Genomic DNA, 17,686 nt, shown 5'->3' with positions numbered 1-17,686 from the left:
AAAAAATTAATTTGATCATTTTACTCAATTTATAATTCTAATTTAAAAAGCTCAACTCATTTATTTGTAATTTTTGTTGATCTGTGAGTAATTTATTTAGTGTTGTACTTCAAAATTGTGAATTTTCAATTTTGACTAATGCATTCACACCTAACTCATTCGACCTAATTTGGACTACAAAATATCGTGTTCCGAAAAAAACATATGTTGTTTTTGGCTTTTCAAAACAATCCTCAATTGCATTTTTAATCTATTGTTTCAAAGTTCAGCTAAATGTAAATACCACAATGCCCTAATTAACAAATGAGATGGAATGAACGGAAAATTGAAGGATAAGGCTAGAATGGTCAATTCCCATTTCACAGCATCAGTAACCGAAATAAAGAAATCAAATTACGGTGGGAAAACGAAAATAAAGCTGCCACACAGACACAGAGATTTATTTGTTGGAGGCTCCTCCCCACACACCACCACCAACAAATGGAATCGGTTTTCGTAACCGAAGCATCTCCAACTACTGCTATGCGCCAGATCTTTTCTATTTCTCTAAGGAATCGATCTCACTCTTTTAGAAACCACACTCAACCTTTCCGTTTCTCTCTCTAAAATTTCAGCATTTCGAGGTACTGTTTATCATTTATCCTCGTAATAACATATATGTAATTGTATATATACCGAGAGACAGATTGATTGATGATTCAAATGATTTATCTCATATTACTATTTGCTTTATCTTTATTGGAGCAATTTGTTTATTGATCTCTCTCTATATTTTAATCTATATCTAGTTTGTTGGAAGACGGTTTGTATATTTACATGATGTATATCAAATTTTCAAGATAATAAACTCTTACGTTTCTGGTTTTTCTTTTTATTTTTTTCTTTTGGAAAATTTCTTTTGCTTTACTATGTATTTGGTTATGATTTGATTTAAAGAATACGGAAGGTTTTTTTTTTTTTTTTTCAATAATAAGAATACGGGTTTTATTCTTTTTGGGTAAATTTACATTTTATTACTTTAAAAATAATAATAATAATAAATAAATAAATAAAACCCACTAAACAACTCTTATAAAAACTAGCAAAACTCAAGAAACCCAAAAAAGGGTTCTTGTGAGAAATCCCACTTGAGACATTATCAGGTGCTCACACTCTCACTACTAGGCTTTATTCTTATTAGCAATTTTTCTTAGTATTAGGTTTATATGCTCTCTCTCTCTTCAACTTTGCTTGAATACCATCTTTCATTGTGATCATCCTCTTCCAGACAACTGTTAAGTGCTAAACGGATCAGATGATCATATAGCATTATTTTTTGATTATTATTATTATTATTTTTTATATATTTAATTTGGTTTTGATGTACTCATATAATTAATCAGTAACATTAGGATGTAAGGCAGATCAGATTCTCATATATATATTTTGTCTAATATTCCTGGAATTGTCAATTATGTGGCTTTTAGCAATAAAGTCCTCAAGTTGATCTTATGTCTATTTCAGGGTATGTGAAATTAAGATATCACGAATATGTTTGGAGGAGTTGATAACTGCAATCCTACATTTCCTATTTTCTTGGAGGAGAACCGCTTACAGTATGATACTAATACATTGCCTCAGCTGCAGTTATTTGGAGAATGTGAGTTTCGTAGTGATTTATTGTTTATTTGTGAACTCTCTTAAATTTATAATTTTATCATGTTCTTTTTTCCTATGTTTAGCTTCTATATATTACTTCATTTACATGCTGGGTTTGTTTCCCATTTTTTGAGGGTCATAATATGTGCATTTTTCTGAACTTGTCTTATTAGTGCTAAGTCGTGTTACAACTTACATTGAATCTCATATATTTATCCACGTACCCCTGTCAATATGACACGACATGGGTATACTATAGGATATGTGTTTGATACATGAAACCCAAATTGGACACTCAATCCTTCACATGTGAGGACAAACTCTCGATGCTTCTCATTGTCACATCATGAGTTTGAGGGTGGTTGGGGTGTTAGAGAAATATTTGGTCTTTTACTTTAGTCTTTTAGGGCATATAAATAGTGTTGTAACTTGTACAGATCTACGATTGAATAATGCAACATACTCTCTTCCAAATTTTCAATTACGAGCTATGACTTGATGCACTCTCTATCTAATTGGGGATGGCAATAGAGTGTGTCTAATAGAGGATGGCAACAAAATAGGGTTTTTTGGTTTGGGGTAGGCTTAGGGTGATTATGACTTTTAAAATACGTGTAACCATTTCAATGTTGTCAAAAGCATGTGATTTTAATGAGGTAAGTTTGTAGCATTTCATTTGTCTTTTATGAGTGGATGGATGGGGATGTAGATTATTGATTATGGTCAGTTGTAGTGGTAATTTTTAACACCAAGTGAATCTCAGGTTCAAATTACAGTTGCATTGGTGTTTTGTTAGGTTAGGTTTGTGAATTGACATTCTCCTCTCACAAGCAGTATATGACAGATATCGACCAGGAAACACTCTCATCCCACGCTTGGGGATTCCTAAAGTTTTCTCGTGGCTTGTGTCTCCTTCCCCATTCCTTCTCCCTGTAGCCTTTCCAATCTAACTAGGAAAAAGCTTTTTGTTTACATCAAGGCTCAAATATTTTATGATTATCATCCATGCCAGGCATAATAAGCAGTCTTGTGTAGGTTTAATTATAGCAAGGATGCACAAGTGTCTTGCACAATGTGCTCAAAGAAATATAAAATTTTAGGAATTTAAGAGCTCCATAAGTTATCACATTCTTAAAGACATGGCATATTCTACATATTTGTGGTTTGTTTTATCTCGCATGAGTTCTTGACACTTAACTGGTGGTGCTAAAGGAAAGAACCCCTGACCACATTCTAGGCCATTAAGTATTTGTAGCAAAGCATGTTGTACTTCCAGTACGCCTGTTTCCTAACTGTGTGTGACTTGTGTTAATTGTGTACTATTTACAAATCATGCCCCTTTTTCTCTCTTTGTTATTCGATTATTGTCACTTTCGCATTATTTTCTTGATCTTATAGTGCTTTTATGGTGGGCCTTATACTTTTTTTATAAAAGCAATTTTGCTTTCCATGCTACAGTTCCAATTGGTTGTAGTGTCAATCCCTTGCATTACAAGGGCAATGAAAGTGCAACTGCTATAAACCGTTCAATTAAAAGAGCCCGAAAGCTAGAACCCATTTCTAGGCAGCAAAAGATTTAGATATCCTTGAACAATAACTTTTGTCAAGATGAAACTGGTCACACTGGAAACATTTTGAATCCGAATCCTATATCTACTGGGCTAAGACTTTCATATGAGGAAGATGAGCGCAACTCTTCCGTTAGTTCTGCTGGTGACAGCATTGAAGCTGCCATCCCTGATACTTTTTCCTTCAGTGATAGTCTTAAAATTGAGATTGATCAGCAGAAGGAAGAATTTGATCAGTATATCAGAGTTCAGGTAAACTGGTTTTATAAATAAACTTGCATTATGTTTTCAACATCTGCTATTCAAATTCTTACATTTGCATTTTAAAATAAAGTAACTTAGGATTTGTGTCTTGTGATGGATATCAACAAACAAATATAGTTTTGTGAGACATCTTGAAGTTGATTGATGACACCGACAATGTATTTTAAAGCCGCGAAGGGAACCCAAAACAGACAATTTGTTGACTATGGTAGTGGGTCCTAACAGATGGTATTAAAGTCAATGCCCAACCGGAAGTGTGCGAACTTGAGCAGTGCATGTGAGAACACGTGCATATGGGAGAGTGGTGGACACCTGTGAGCTGTGTTACCTGGGCTCGCTGGCACTGGCGAGAGTGTCCATGTCGACATGACACGATATGACATAACACGGACACGGACACGGACACGGACGCTTCAACCTCTCTAGAGTCTCTATTGGACATGCTTGACATTGACGATGCTAGGAAGCTCAAGTTGTTCTCTAGTTCCAAATAGCGAGGTTGAAGCAGCGAAAAGATGAAGATAACCAAACCTATATTTTTTTAGTGCTCTATTTTCAATGGTTAACATGATGCCATGCGTCATTCAAGGATGTAAAATTTTAGTTACTTTTGGCTAATGGTTTACTGTCTAAGACTAGTTTGTATAAAAGGTAGGAGACAGAAAGAGCGATCAAAATTAAATTGGGATGAAGTTATTATAATTAATTTTAAATTGTTAAATATAATATGTGAGATGACTTGTAATAGAAAAGAACAGAAAAAGAGAGTACACATGGCCAACCTCATTCATATGAGATTTAAAATTGAATTTATTACTTACCCCCAAAAAACAAAGTAATTTTCTCAGTGTATCGATTGAGCAAGATAAATCTGGGTCACTTCTAACTCCTTAAGGGAGTTTTGTTAGCGATAACTGATAATGGTTTGCTTGATGTGGTGCAAATTTGCATTTAAAGATGGGATATACACTGGTAATGCACTTTATGTTATAACTTTTTTTATCCAAGAAGTAAACATGAATTATGAAAGTTCATTGCTTTTATTTTCTATAAGCAAACTTGTTGCTATCACTCCATGGATATTTGGATTGTATCTGCGTAGGACACAAGTGGAGCTTCAATGAAGTACTTGGGTAGAACTGGTCGTCTACCTTTGTCTTGTTGGCTTTGTGTCTTAACTTCTAAGCCCAGGTTAAGGTCAAGGGTTCAAGAGAACCCCAGGTTATTGTTAAAGGTTCAACAATGGTATAGAGAAGAAAGCCGGGGAAAAAAAAAAAGGTACTAGGGTAGAAAGTTTGAATATAAAAAGATTGGGGATTAAAACTTGACATCATGGATATGTAAATATAACTTTATACTGCGGTATTTAGTTTGTGAAACCTTGTATCTGTTGTTTGCTCATGTGATGTCTCGTTTGGTCTTTCTCAAGCAGGAGGAAACCATCTTGAAGGGTTTAAGAGACCTGAAGCAAAGACATACTGCTTCTTTCTTGAATGTCTTGGAAAAAGGAGTCGGCAAGAAGTTACTCGAGAAAGAAGTTGAAATGGAGAAAATAAACTGCAAGAACAAGGAATTAGGGGAGAGAATAAAGCAGGTTGCCATGGAAGCTCGGACCTGGCACTCCAGAGCAAAATATAACGAGTCAATAGTCAATGTCCTTAAAAGCAATCTGCAGCATGTCATTGCGCAAAGTGCCATGCAAGGGAGAGAAGGATGTGGGGACAGCGAGGTAGACGATGCAGTCTCTCACACTAACCAGAACCATCAAGGCTTAGCTGGCACTTCTGCAAATCTAGTTTTCACAACGAAGCAGTTGAATTTCAGAGCCTGCAAGGGTAAAGAAGTGTCTGTCTTGTTATTGCCCTGTAGACACTTGTGTTTGTGTAAGAATTGTGAAGGGTTTATTAATGTATGTCCTCTCTGCCAGGCAATGAAGACTGCAAGTGTAGAAGTATACATGACATGAAAGGTATATATGTGTGTGTCTCTGTGAACACTTGCCATCGTCATTACCTCCTTGTAGAGGAATTATATAAAGTGGCATCATTTTCACTAGAATTATGAATAGTGAACTGAATAATAATTTCAACTTGATGATATGAAAGGGGTCTATTTTTCTCCTTTGCCTTATTGGCTTGTTAAATGATGTTTTTGCTTTATACATTGATATATATAGAGAGAGAGAGATAGATACACAATTAGTTTCAGATCATTTGGTGATTGAAACATAAAATATATGATGGTGAGTTTCTAAAATGATGTCCGAATCCTCTGATTAGGGCTTGATTTGGTCATAAGCTGTGGACAACATTTAAATACCTTGGTGTGGAAGAGAAAAGAGGAGAGGGAGGAGTGATCATCAGAGTGGACATTTATGCTTTGCTTTGTTCCGTAAGAAGGAAGGAAATAGGAAGAGGTGTGGAAAGAAAATTGGAAGGAAAGAAGAAATTTTCTTTGTTCGGTACCGATGATACAAGGAAAGATAAGATACAAATTTTCATAGGAGGGAAGAAAAGTGGGCTACGAATTAAATTATACAGTTTTTACAATATTATAGATATTAATGGATATAATGGTAAAAATAATATAAAATTTTATTTTTCCTGCTCTCCTAATTTCTTCCCTATGATGCCTCATCCATTCATTCTTCTCTATTTTCCATTCAAATTTGTTTTTTCCTACATAATGAAACCATGGAATGAATGGAGTCGGAAAGAAATTTCCAATAAAATTATCTTTCCATTCTCCTCTAATTGATTAGGTTTTGAAAACCCAAACTCCCTTTCCATTCTCCTCTGATTGAGTAGGTTTTGAAAACCCTAACTCCTTTTCCATTCCCTCTTAGACAAGGCAACAAGCTAGAAATTGGGAAAGGTGTACTAAATTCATTCACTTTTTGAATGGAAAACCCTAACTTCTCTTTCTCACTTTTTTCTCTTTAACCGACTTGGAACTAAGGTCATCATCACATGTTGCACCTCCTTTATATTCTATTGATATTGCGGATCCCAAATATGCTGATTTTATAAAGACATATTGGTCCCCAAAGTGGTCAGAATATCTTCCCTTGCAAATGGTACGAGAAAAGTGTTTTTAATTCCCTTTTAGTTATAACTAAAAACAAATAAAAATTGACATTTTCCTTTCTATCGGTGCTCTGAATCAGCCCACTAATGGAATAGTGGTCCTAACGAGAGATACAATTAATTTGTCATTACAGAAAAATTAACCAAAAAATTACATTTTTTTTAGATTATCCATGACATGTTGCAACCACAGCCCCACGCATGCTTATCTTAGCTTTAACAATGGTGAGTGGGGATGCTCGTTAATTAGTGCCTTAGTAATTATATATATGGTGACGCTACAAACAAATGAATGGGCTAGAATGTCCTCATCATTATTGTGATAAATTAAACTCTACTAGCGAGATTGTCCATTTCAATAATAATATAAACCGTATATATATATATACACAGCACACACTTGGATTGGAAGCCCAAGTAGTGTTAGATGCATTCAAGTGATACACTTATGGGGCGATTTTTTTATTATTATTTTTTAACTTTTTGAATTTAAAAATATTTTTTTATAGAGTCCGAAATTGTTACTCATTTGTTAAAAATTTGCTGGTGTCCGACTTTCTAAAATGGTGTTACGTACAGTCCAGCGGGGGCATCCAAACCCACTGACTTTTTAATTTTTAATTTTTATTTTTATATATGCCTATAAATTATACAAAATTTTGAAATTGTCTCCAATACAATTTTCAAAAAATTATACCCCATAATTATAAATCTTATATTTCTGATATGACTATATTTACGAGTATTAAATACTCCGAGATATGATACTTGAGGCAGTGGGAGCAGTTGAATTATGAATGTGTTGGTAGATCCCACCACATTCAAGAGTTGAGATAACCACGAGTACCATATCCCATAGTATTTAATATTTTCTCCTAAATCTACGTATTCTCTTGTTGTCTATCTCATTTTATATTGCCTTTTGTATATAGATATTTGAAAAACTACCCCCTTCAAAATTTTATATTTTAATCTTGTATATATAGAATTTTATAAATTTAAAATTATCCCATACTTCTAATTTTAAATTTGATTTTAATGTCTCTCTTTTACTTTGATCATTAGACCTTGCAACGTGAGTGATACTTAATCTTTAATTTTTTTTTTTTTTTTTTTTCGTATCTCCACGCAGCCCCTCTCAACAAAATTTCTGTGTCCATTATTGATGGAATGTTGTCCTCTCCTTGAGAATCACTTTGGTAGACTCCGACTCCATACGACTCAATCTTGCACCCTATATTTAGCCACATCATCATCTACCACTTCCTCCATATTATATTTTTTTTAGAATTGATATTATCAGTATTGTTGAACAAGATGACGATGTAGCTGAATATACACCATAACAAGATTGAGTTCAAGAGAAATATTCTCGAGAGGATAGACGTGTTTGACCCACATGTGCCTTTCCAAAGAATAAATTATTAGATAGTTATGGTTTATTTAATACTTGGTGAACTAATTTAATAAAAATTAATGTTAGATTTCTTTATAATATATTAACACACTCTCGTAGGTCCATTTTTTTAATCTGAATTAATTGAGCCACCAAATGTTAATGGTCCCAGAACCATCTAATATTTTCTCGATGTCCCTCCTTTGAATTTTTTTTATAGTTTTTTATAAGTGTCAAGTTTTGATTGGTCCACGTAATTTAATGGAAGGAAGTACCTTCTGATGAGAAATTATTATATGATTGCGTATTACATGGTTCGATATTATAACATGACACACAAGTAAAAATTCAATTTTAATAAAATTGACACATTTAATCACATACTGTGTTTTTTTTTTTTAAAAAAAAAAGTTACTTACATATGGTGTTGTGATTGGCCAAAGACTAATGGTGTAACAATTATGCTTTGCTTAGACAAATATTGTCAATCTACTTTTAATTTAGGGTAATTACACTAGTTCCCCTGAGACTTGGGCAAATTACATACATGTAAAGTGTTTGGCCTTTATTATTTTGACCTTTCTTAAAATTTGGAGTGTATGCTCAACGACATCCTCTCGTTAATAAAAATTAAAAAAATAACTAAGTTGTTATTGTATTGAAAGACCTCAATAATCCTATATTTTGACATAAAAAAATAAAAAATAAAATCATGAAATGTCATTAAAATGCAAAATGTCAATTTTCATACCAATTCCATATTATTAAATTTTACAAATATATATATTTGCTTTTGTTAATTACATCTGATTAGGTTTCTTTTAGGGTTTGATTAGGTTTTTTATTTTCAAATAAAATAAAAAAATTAGGTAGGGTAATATAGTGTTTAGAAAAAGGAAAAAATATAGATAATAGTCTTTTATTTTGATATATTTTTTTTATTAAATTAGATAAGGGTAGAAAAAAATTTTCATATTCTTATGCAAAGTCAATGCAATAAAGGCATTTCACATAAAGTTATTGTAATTAGCCTTTTAATTTAAGCCTTTTAAATATAGACTACTAGTGAATAATTGGTGCATTTAGCGTTTAACTTATTTAATAAATGAGGTATTATATATATATATATATTTTCACCAATAAATGAGTTATTTAACCGCATTGAATTCGAATTGACCTACGCACATAAATGAGACGCCAACCGAAATAGTCACCCCGACTTGAATGACTCATTTTCCACTATTTTGAGCCGCCAACACGAACCTAGCCTGCCTTGGAAGACTTATTTTACAAATTTTTGGCCCGCCAACAAAAAGCCACCATTGAAATTTCTCTGAATTTCTCTCTCAATAGGAACGTGTTCAATCTCACCTCTGCTATTCATAGACACTGAAAACAACAATTCCAGACATTATTTTCTCTCTCTAGCTAGTTTCCCGAAGACAACGCCTTCGGACATTATTTTCTCTCTCTAGATTTCTCTGATCTCTGTTCTCCAAAATGCAGAGCACTGCATTTACCTTCTCTCCTTCGATTTCACATTCCGGACACCGAAGACCTCCAACAAGCGATTGCTTTAGCTCTTCATGCAGATTCAATCCTTTGTCTGTTTCGAAATCACTTGATTTTGTCTCCTTCAATGGCGTCTCTCGATTGCCTTCGCTGTATTGTTCTTCGTCTTCGAGAGTCAAGAGCTGGATTTCGGCTCCGCCTCTCGTTCCCGAGCGTGAATCGGACGGTTTTGAGGTTAGGGCAACGGCGAGTGCCGGCGAGACTGAGAAGCCTAGCAGTTTGATCAACACGTTGCAGCTTGGAGCACTGTTCGGCTTTTGGTGCATTTTCAACATTTACTTCAATATCTACAACAAACAGGTTTAACTATTGCGTTTTTATTATTTATACTTTTGTCGTTTTTAATGCCCTTTATTTGCTTTGCTCGGGCTTTGAATGTGTATTATGTAAGTTTTGTCATAAATAGTTGAATTGTACGGTCGTAAAGATCACTCCCACAGTGTTGGGTTCACTGGAATCCGGATCCCTTCCTTTGCGGAGTGATCATAACCAACCGATTTGGTGCACAGGGCACTGGAACCCCTCTGCGCGAGAGGGGATTCGGGTTCGGGTCCACTCTACCCTCCCCTGTGCAAGGTGATCCTAATTTGGAAGACGAGGCCTGAATTTGGTTACATTAACATGATCCGTTTACTATTGGTATTTTAGAATTATTATTGTTATTATTTGGTTTCTACAAATTTGCTTACTGAAGTTTGTTAAATTTTTCTACTTGTTCAAAAATGTTTTTTACTCCATTATGTAAAAAGTTGCTGATTCTTTTGACCATGTAAGTGAATGAATTTTACTGTTGCAATAGCAGGATTAATCTTATGCATGGGTAATGTGTTCTTTTTGTGTGTTTATAAGCCAATGAGAAATGGGATTTTATACCTTTTCATGTTCTTAATTTGATTTTATCTGCTTTTGATGTATACACGAATGTTGAACTCTATGAAAATGTTTGTTGCTGTCAAATCATTAAGTCAAGCAAAAAGATCTTTACATGGTTATGATTTCTTTTATTTTTCTTTTGTACTTTTGAGGGAACATAAAGTAACAAGTCCTTTGTTTGCTGAAAGCCTATTCAATTACTCCGTATTATTTAGTCATCAACCAATTTCAACCGTGGCGTGACAACACGAGTCATACTAGTCTACTATACAATTTTTTTTTAACCTTGCAGGAAACTCACACACGCACATCTATTTGTGCCGAAACTACTGATAAAGAGATAAGGGGATGATCGATTAAACTTGTTGTTAACAGGTTCTGAAAGTCTACCCATATCCATTAACTGTTAGCACAGTTCAGTTTGCTGTTGGGACTGTACTTGTTACTCTCATGTGGACATTTAATCTCCACAAACGGCCTAAAATCAGCGGTTCACAGGTACTCCACTATCATGCTAGAATGGTTGTGCCATGAAACAAATTTCAAATTTAATACTAGTTCTGGTTACTTGACAGCTTGCAGCAATCTTGCCTTTGGCAGTGGTGCACACCTTAGGCAACCTTTTTACTAATATGAGTCTTGGAAAAGTTGCTGTTTCATTCACTCACACAATCAAAGCCATGGAGCCCTTTTTCTCAGTTGTTCTCTCTGCTATGTTTCTGGGAGAGGTGCGCATTTCATATGCTTGTACTTTCTTTCCCCCATTTTTCTTTGCTTTGGGTATGCTGGATTGAGGTTAGATTGTTAATTTTTGTCACATGAGAATGAAAGAAGTTAATATGCCCATGAAATCTGCCATCTTTGTTTTTGTTCTTGTGAAATGATTGCTTGAAAATGCTATTACTATTCTGGTTTGACTTCTGATGGGAAACTTTGTACAAAGATCATTTAGTGATTTGGACCTCTGTTATTTATGAATATTCATTGTTGTATAAGTTGTTTTAATCTTATTTTTTTACCCCAATCATCCTGCTCAAACAGATGCCTACTCCTTGGGTAATTACTTCTCTGATACCAATTGTGGGTGGAGTGGCTCTTGCGTCATTGACTGAGGCCTCTTTTAATTGGTGAGAAAACACACATGCGTTCGTCTTCGTTGTTGCCCTCCTCTCTCCATAAAACCTGGAAAAAGGGGCGTGGGGGGAATCAAAGGAAGACAAATGCATTTATCTTCCTGGCAAGAAGTCTCTATTTACATTATTTCAGTTTGGGAGTTTAAAAAATTAGCATCCAGTAAAAAGTAATTAAGTTTTCCTAGATTCTAATATATAACCTTTCTCTTTCTCTCTTGTTGTCATTGTTGTTGTTTGTGAAACAGGGCTGGGTTTTCGAGTGCAATGGCTTCTAATTTGACCAACCAATCTCGTAATGTCCTTAGCAAAAAGTTAATGGTTAAGAAAGAGGTAATGCTCACTCTAGTTTCACATCTTTGTGATCACCAACTTTTTTTAAATTAGAGCGCTAATAATTTAGCAAAACTTTATACTTTTTTTTTTTTTTATCAGTATTCTTTATTTTACAGCATAACTAAAAAGGATTGTTCTTGTTATTTTTATTTACTTCATTGGTAAATTACCAGTAGTTTGTTTTTGTACAGGAATCTTTGGACAACATTACTCTCTTCTCAATAATAACAATTATGTCCTTCATCTTGTTGGCCCCTGTTACTATTTTCATGGAAGGAATCAGGTTTACCCCCTCATACCTGCAATCTGCTGTGAGTTATTTCCAAAAGCTAGAAATTGCTTCTGTTTCATATTTATTTGTTCACGTAAAATGCAACTTTTATGTTGTGATCTCTGATTTATTTTGGTTGTCAGGGATTGAATGTGAGGCAGGTTTACATTAGATCTCTCCTTGCTGCACTCTGCTTCCACGCATATCAGCAGGTAAGCATTTCAAAAGTTGTGTTCTTTCATTTACTTTTTTAGTCAAATTTCATTTGTTCTTTAAGGTCGCTTAGTTTATTTTTCTAGCACCTGCCCTAGTAGCTTGTTCAAGTTGTAAATTTAAAATACAGCATTCATTGTAATTTTATCCCAAATTGTTTGAACTTTTATCATCTAGCACAAAAATGCATACTGCTGGAAAGATGAGTTGAATACATTGACAAATTCAAATGAAATTTTGCTTTTTATGTTGTTGCTTATATGGGAATTTTTGGTCGACCTTTAATATACTTCTGGTTATTTGATTCCAAATCTTGAGTGATTTTGAACATGTAGCTCTGTAGAAAATGTTGGACACTAAAATTTTCCTTTAAGGTGCTAATTTCACCTCCAGATGGGTATACTATATGGCAGTGTGCATCTTCCTATTTTTTAATTTATTTAGGAAAAATATTGTAAGACATTAAAATGGTTGAGATTATTCAAAATTTTCTACCTACATCATTAGAAAAGAAGTGTCTCTACTTATTTGTTTGCTTGCTTGCTTATGTATGTTTCTAGGATTTCCCTTTCATTTCCAACACTATTTCACAATCTTGAAATTGTGTGTTTGATTGGAAGATCATTTATTATAATTTGGGTGGCCTTGTGTGGGATTAGCTATAATTTTAGTTTTAGCTCACTGTGACCCTATCAACATAATGAATTTTACTATTCAAAGAATGTCCTATACAACTTAAGATTGTGCTTTTTCTTTCTTTCTTTTTTTATTTTTATTTTTAAATGAGTGATCAAAGATGTATGAATGTTGGTATTATTGTTTAGCATTACCACGAAGAGGTTGGGGAAGGGGAAGACTGGAACTATCATGCGTTGATATAGTTAGGAAATATGTGGTAGCATGTGGTTTGACTTGGGTTTTGGGAAACCAAAACTACCATGGGCTGGAGAGCTTGGGTTGCTCATATTCTGGTGCAATTTAATGGTATAATTCCATATTATAAGCTACTCGGATCTATATTAGGTCTCATGTTTTTCATTTTACCAATTAAAAACTATCCTTATTAAGTTAGTTTTTAATTTTATATTATATATATATACTAATAAATGTTTATTGTATTTTAGCCTTTAATCTTGTGGATTCAACCCCTTAAAATAGGAATTGGCTTTTAACTTCCAAGTAGAGTTGTTAGGCTTGAGGCCTGGGCCGAATCTAATGCATACATTAAGAAGTGTAGGAAGAGGCTATAAAACAAAAAGTTAATCAAGATGGCATATGCCATGATATTATATATTGTATATATTGCAACATGAAGTAGATATATGGAATGGTGATGATTGATGAGCTGGATATACCCAAATGTGATAATTTTAGGTCTAATTGTTCTTTTATACATGGAGAGTGAAAATACGAGAGGTTGTCCATAGCACTGGAGTGGGATGTTTCAAGTGGAGTACACATCTTGAGTGTTGTGTGATCAACGACCTAATGAGGTGATGGCAAAATTCTATCGTTTGCAGAGCTGGGATGTTAGGTTGATAAAGAAATAACGTATCAAAAACATTGCCAATGTGAGAATGTGGAGTTAGATAACTGGCAAACAAGAAAGGAAATTATTGCCAGAAAGGATAAAATTAGATAAAGAGGATGTGGAGGTAGATGACTGGTAAACAGGATGGATAGCATTAGAGATGAAGGAATCGTTGAGAAGTTAGAGGTAATGCCTACTTCTGTTATTTATTTTTTCAAAAAAAATGGCCATTGGAGGTAAGTGCTATTTATGGCGTAATACAAGAATTTGGACTAGATGATCGTGTCATGTGTATAGAGTGATATGGGCCTACTGAAGGTCGGTGAATCAATAAAATGAAAAAATTATGGTAGCTTTCTCCACTCCTCTCTCTCTCTCTCTCTCACACACACACACACACACCTTTCCTTTTTGTGAAAAATTAGGCTCAACTCAAAGACCAATGGGACAAGTAGGTCGCTTGCCAAAAACAGGTGGATACAGTTCAAACCCTTTCACTATTGATTTTATATGTGGACAGGTGAAATCCACCTATATTAGAACTTCCCACAAAATTAGAATTTTGATACCATTCAATTGTTTCTATAGAGATTTAATGGCAACAATCATAAAGCCAAAGGTAATACTTGGTGCATTTGGTTACCTAAATAGGATCGATCATGTGATTGGTGCTAACTATGTGGGTGCTTACTATTAGTGGGAAAAGTAATCGGGAAGTTGTAGCCTTGTGCTCTAAACTGGCTGGTGTTTGGTTTCTATGCAATTGAGAAGTATAAGAAATTTGCTTCACTCAGAAACAAAATCACATTAAGGGGATAAAACCATACATGTAGAAGGTCAATGACCATCATCAAGTCCAGAAATCTTTTCACTTTGTATCGGATATTTTCCCTCAACTTTAATCATTTTCTCCGCCATATTGTTCTTATTTCAACAATTTGTTTTCATTTATCGTCTCAACTCCACAACTAAGGGTTAAATGCACTAGCATTGTGATGGTTGCACGAGGCTCTAATTTCTTAGGACATAACATTTAAGATGAGTTCATTGTTTATCTATTTGTTGGAGTTCTGATATATTCTTGCCTTTCTTGATATTTTTTTTTTTTAATAAGTTACCTTTCTTGATATTATATGAATCCATCCACTTAACAAGAACCCTATTTTTTCCCTATGATCAAAATAAAGAATTGTATCCAAGGTGGCACTCCTAGAAATGCCTTTATCAGTTTCCACTGAGCTATTACAGCTTATGCATCAAATTTACATTTGATATATAAAAACCAGCAGACAGTCAAAAGCTATAGATGTATTGAAACTTGCTGTTGTATACATGTTGAAATACCTGTGCTCCTCATAATAATGCTGATGTGACTTTGTCATTCAGGTTGCTTATATGATTCTGCAGAGGGTATCCCCAGTCACTCACTCTGTTGGCAATTGTGTGAAGCGGGTAGCGGTGATTGTGGCATCTGTACTCTTCTTCCGCACACCTGTATCACCTATCAACGCTCTAGGTATGACTACTTACATCTGATCAATCAATAATAATAATGTCAAAAAGAGTTCATTTGGTTCTCTATGTGATTAATAAAAAATAATAAACAAATTGTCTTTTCGTTGGTACAGGTACTGGGGTGGCTCTTGCTGGGGTGTTCCTGTATTCGAGGGTGAATCGCATAAAGCCAAAGCCAAAGACAGCATGAAATTTTTGCTTGTAACCTGGGTTGTTAGATTTTTTTTTTTAGGTAAATACTCATACACACCGACAAATTATAACTAGGGGGCTTGAACCCCCTCACGTCTCCTTTGAGATTATACGAGCTGGGCTAATGGCCTAGTGATACTTTGATTGTTAAATGACAAGGTAAATATCACAACGGTCATATGTCAAGCACACTATTTTGTTAGTTTTTCGGTTATACTTTTCTTTTCCTTTGTTAGGATGGTTCTATGCGTAAATTTTACAGGCAGCAAATGTTCTGAGTAAAGGGAACACTAGTATTGATGGTCACAAATAAAAGCTTTTTGGAATGAAGGATGTACGTTTTCCATATTTGGAGATATAGGAGATTTTCTTTTGGATAAATAAACAAGCATAATGCCATAATGGGGCTGAAAAACATTTATTTATTCTTGCTAAATAATATACGCACCCAACCCACTGGTCTCTACAAGTCTTGAACCTTAACATTATATTTTGGAAGATGATATTAAATTAGAGTCTTTGACGGTGAAGTCGTGAGACCGAATTTTTTTTTTACTATAATTGGTTAGATCATGGCGTCCGAGGACGTAGTTGATGTGCAGTCGTTGCACCTTTAGTACTAAAGCATGTATTTGAATAGCATCATAAATTGTTGGGATTTGTTACAAAATTTGTTAGGACAATACATTTTAAATTGGTTAAAAAAATATATATATACATTTTAAATACCACATTTAAAATGCTTAAGATATTTCACCAGGCTTATGTTGTTTTTGTCAATGTAAAGTAACTCTAATTTTTAGATACCCACAACTGGATTTTTAGATATCAGATAAGTGCATAAAACACTTTTGAAGTATACTTTGAGTAGCACTTTTACTCTCTATTTAAAAAAATGTGTAATAAATATCCCTAATCTTTTGAAATTGTGCAAAATTACCTATCTGTCTATTACATAAATTATTGTTATAATACACATTTTGTCCTTTTAGTCTTTCGAAAATATCCATCTTTTTCTCTCTACTCTCTGTGATTTGGTCGTTGACGTTTCCTTTTTCTTTTTCACCACCGACTCTTTCTTCCATCACCGCCTGTTCCTCCCACCACCGTTTTCTTCTTCTTCAACCACAGCTTGATGGAGCAGTGGGACCCACGGTCAGCGCGAGCCGGATCCAATTCTACGAACTCTCTCTTCTCTCTCTCCCTCCTCTTCCCAGATTATCTCGCAAAGCAGGAATCTTGGAAGGCGCGATTGATCTCACTTAGTGAAATAGTTTTACAAACCCAATCTCTCACAAGTCACAACCCATCTTCTACCTTCAATCCTCACCACTGCCCATTTCTCCAGACCATCACTCTCTCTCTCTAAACCCACCATCACAACCCAATTCAACCCTTCAAAGCTGTACGCATTTCGCAAATCTTTGGTACAACCTTTCAAATGTTCAGTTTATGTTGTTTCAGAGCCTACCCAGCTAAAGTCGACTAGCAATGATAAACCATTCCCAGCTGAGGTTTCAAGAACAATCATGGAGTTGTCCTTTGTGGCCACTCTTTCTACGTTGAAGCAAGATGGTTGGCCTCTTGGTGTCGATGTCCACTTCACAATGCACCATTCTGTTGGGAGAGATAACAATAAATAAACACAGCGGAAAAACTCTTCTTCCTATATGCAAGCAAATATAGTGTATCTCTACTTTTATATGTGCTGAAAATAATAGAAAAGAAAATTAATCACACCAAGTCACAAGAACACAAGTAATTTTTACGTGGAAAACTTCCCTAGTGTGAGGAAGAAAAACCACGGGACCTAGTCCAGTTAAAATCTCCACTATCAACCAAATAATGGGTACACAAAGTCTTCTCTAAGCTACAATACATCTCATCAAGATATAAACAATCTTGGCAAAAACAAAGAGAATTGGAGAGAAAAATACCAAAACCCAGTTACTGTTTATAGGCACGAATCACTATTCCCAAGCTCAAAATTCGATCTCCACCGTTCAGATTTTAACTCATTGAGTCGTGAACCTCTCTTCCAAATTTCAGCTCAATCGGACCACGGACGAAGCGGGATCGGATGTTTGATAAAATATGAGCA

The 17,686-nt window shown here is 34.6% G+C and overlaps 1 protein-coding gene and 1 pseudogene across 1 annotated transcript; both read left to right on the top strand.

Moving 5' to 3' along the window:
• Positions 1-1,530: 1,530 nt before the first annotated feature.
• On the top strand, positions 1,531-5,436 carry LOC132302384 (E3 ubiquitin-protein ligase BOI-like; annotated as a pseudogene).
• Positions 5,437-9,167: 3,731 nt separating this feature from the next.
• Positions 9,168-15,799, top strand: LOC132304306 (triose phosphate/phosphate translocator, non-green plastid, chloroplastic-like). The gene is made up of 9 exons (XM_059801910.1): positions 9,168-9,824; positions 10,773-10,895; positions 10,973-11,125; positions 11,439-11,524; positions 11,776-11,860; positions 12,055-12,174; positions 12,278-12,346; positions 15,265-15,394; positions 15,507-15,799. Exons 1-9 carry the CDS (start codon positions 9,453-9,455, stop codon positions 15,581-15,583), a joined length of 1,215 nt encoding a protein of 404 aa, XP_059657893.1. The 5' UTR covers positions 9,168-9,452; the 3' UTR covers positions 15,584-15,799.
• Positions 15,800-17,686: the final 1,887 nt, after the last annotated feature.

Source organism: Cornus florida, unplaced genomic scaffold, assembly GCF_030987335.1.
Source record: "Cornus florida cultivar Cherokee Brave unplaced genomic scaffold, ASM3098733v1 CherokeeBrave_3.0.0_Hap2_Chr04, whole genome shotgun sequence".
Classification (NCBI taxonomy): domain Eukaryota; kingdom Viridiplantae; phylum Streptophyta; class Magnoliopsida; order Cornales; family Cornaceae; genus Cornus; species Cornus florida.
This window is presented reverse-complemented; position numbering and strand designations above follow the sequence as displayed.

Coding starts and splice junctions, on each gene's coding strand:
- LOC132304306 (XM_059801910.1), top strand. CDS start 9,453: ATGCAGAGCACTGCATTTACCTTCTCTCCTTCGATTTCACATTCCGGA. Junction 10,896..10,972: donor CTAAAATCAGCGGTTCACAG/GTACTCCACTAT, acceptor GTTACTTGACAG/CTTGCAGCAATCTTGCCTTT. Junction 15,395..15,506: donor ATCACCTATCAACGCTCTAG/GTATGACTACTT, acceptor TCGTTGGTACAG/GTACTGGGGTGGCTCTTGCT.